The sequence below is a fragment of the Sinocyclocheilus anshuiensis genome, unplaced genomic scaffold (genome assembly GCF_001515605.1).
Source record: "Sinocyclocheilus anshuiensis isolate Anshui unplaced genomic scaffold, SAMN03320099.WGS_v1.1 scaffold4906, whole genome shotgun sequence".
Lineage (NCBI taxonomy): Eukaryota > Metazoa > Chordata > Actinopteri > Cypriniformes > Cyprinidae > Sinocyclocheilus > Sinocyclocheilus anshuiensis.
This window is the reverse complement of record NW_015549965.1, coordinates 15,354-17,099: the sequence shown is the minus strand read 5'-3', so window position 1 is coordinate 17,099 and position 1,746 is coordinate 15,354. Positions and strand designations below refer to the sequence as shown.

At 38.3% G+C, this 1,746-nt stretch overlaps 1 protein-coding gene across 1 annotated transcript in view; it reads right to left on the bottom strand.

Annotated features, from left to right (window-relative positions):
• LOC107660962 (neurexin-2-beta-like) overlaps window positions 1-1,746 on the bottom strand; it is a 33,711-nt gene that overhangs the window by 19,723 nt on the left and 12,242 nt on the right. The window contains exon 3 of the mRNA XM_016450402.1: window positions 7-206. Within this exon, the coding sequence (XP_016305888.1) occupies window positions 7-206 (200 nt within the window). The remainder of the gene's footprint in view (window positions 1-6; window positions 207-1,746) is intronic.

Sequence of the window (1,746 nt, the reverse complement as noted above, 5' to 3'; positions counted from 1 at the left end):
GGTGTCGGTGCTCATGACGGAGGGCACGTCTCCCACCAGACGCAGGTTCCCCTGCACCTGCACGTTCGGGTCGCCCTCCGCCGCCAGCTTCAGCACCTGCAGGCCGTTATAGTACAGACCCGAGATCTGACCCTGGAAGTTACGGCCCTTCTCACCGCCGCCCACCTTAATGAACGCCTGGCTGTTGAAGATCGTCAGCTGCCGACCTGCGGAGACCGAGAAACACACCAGAACTATCAGCGTCGGATCAGCGATGCTCAAACACACGCAGAAACGCCGGCAGACCTCCGGACCGGTAACACGTCAGATTAGCTCTGAAACCACAGCTGGACTAAACACCATCTGACTCAATGATATGAGCTGCATCTTATTGTATTGTTTCATATTATTGTGCAATTGGCCATTGTAATACGTTAATGATAAATAAATAAAAATGGAAAAATAGAGAAAAACACGAAAAAGAAGGAAGAAAGAAAAATAAATAAATAATTAATAGAAAATAGAAAAATAAAGAACAAAAAAAAAAACCTTAATTAAAACTAAAAATATAATGAAAAAAAAACAAAACAAATAAACTAATATATATATATATATAAAAATATGAAATAAAGGTAAATAAATAAAATAGAAAATGTAAGAAAAATGAATTAATAAAAATAGAAAGAGAAATAAATAAAAATAGAAAAAGAAAGAAAGCAAATACATTAATCAAAATAGAAAAAGTAAATAAATAAATAAATAAATACTCAATCAATTAATTACCAAACTAAAAAAGAAAGAACGAAAGAAAAAGGAAAATTAATTATTTAAAATAGAAAAAGGAAAAACACTTCTGTATGTATCTCATCGTATTGTTTGATATAACTACGTCATATAATTTGGTTTTGTATCATCTAATATAATATCAAATCACAACTAAAGTCTAAACTCAGTTTGTGTTACCGAGAGTGAGATTTACTGTTTATCAGCAGTTTCTCTCTCATTCACACACCATCTTCATCATCATCATCATCATCATCATCATCATCATCTCAATGGAAACATCACACAGGCAGAAATGACCTTTGGAGGGTTTCAGAGACGAGAGATGAGCAGAATGAATAAAATGATGATGATGATGGGAAATATTCATAAAGCAGCTGATGATGAAAGACGGACCAAAAGGAAAGGAAAGTGGTTTGTGAGACTGATGGTGTTTGATTCTGTCGGTTTTAATGCTGCCTCTGATGATGATGATGAGGATGGATTGGTGAGGAGATGAAGAGCACACACACACACACACTGGGTCCGTCACACACCTCGACCTCTGTGAATGTGTTTGACTTTCTGATCCTGAGTAATAAAATCATAAATGCTCCTCTCTTCGCCTCCTGTGAGGTTTTCACATCACACCGCTGTGAGCGAGCGATCGGACAAGATCTCTGTCAATGCCTGCGTTTGACGTCATATAACGGATCTGAGCACGACTGAGAAATCCCCGAAGAACGGAAACATCCAGCAGTGTGAATTCATCACAAACATGATCTGAGCTTCAGAGATGCAGTGAAAACGTCAAGCGTCTGGAGAGACGAGTGAAGATGCTTTCAGACGATCAGCATCAGTCATTCTGTATCCGGACGATCGAGGACAGAGAGCCTGAGGAGATCAGAGACCCGCAGCGGAAACACCACCAGCGACCAGAGAAAGAAATAAAGAAAAAGTAATATATATATATATATATATACTGAACAAAATTATAAACGCAAC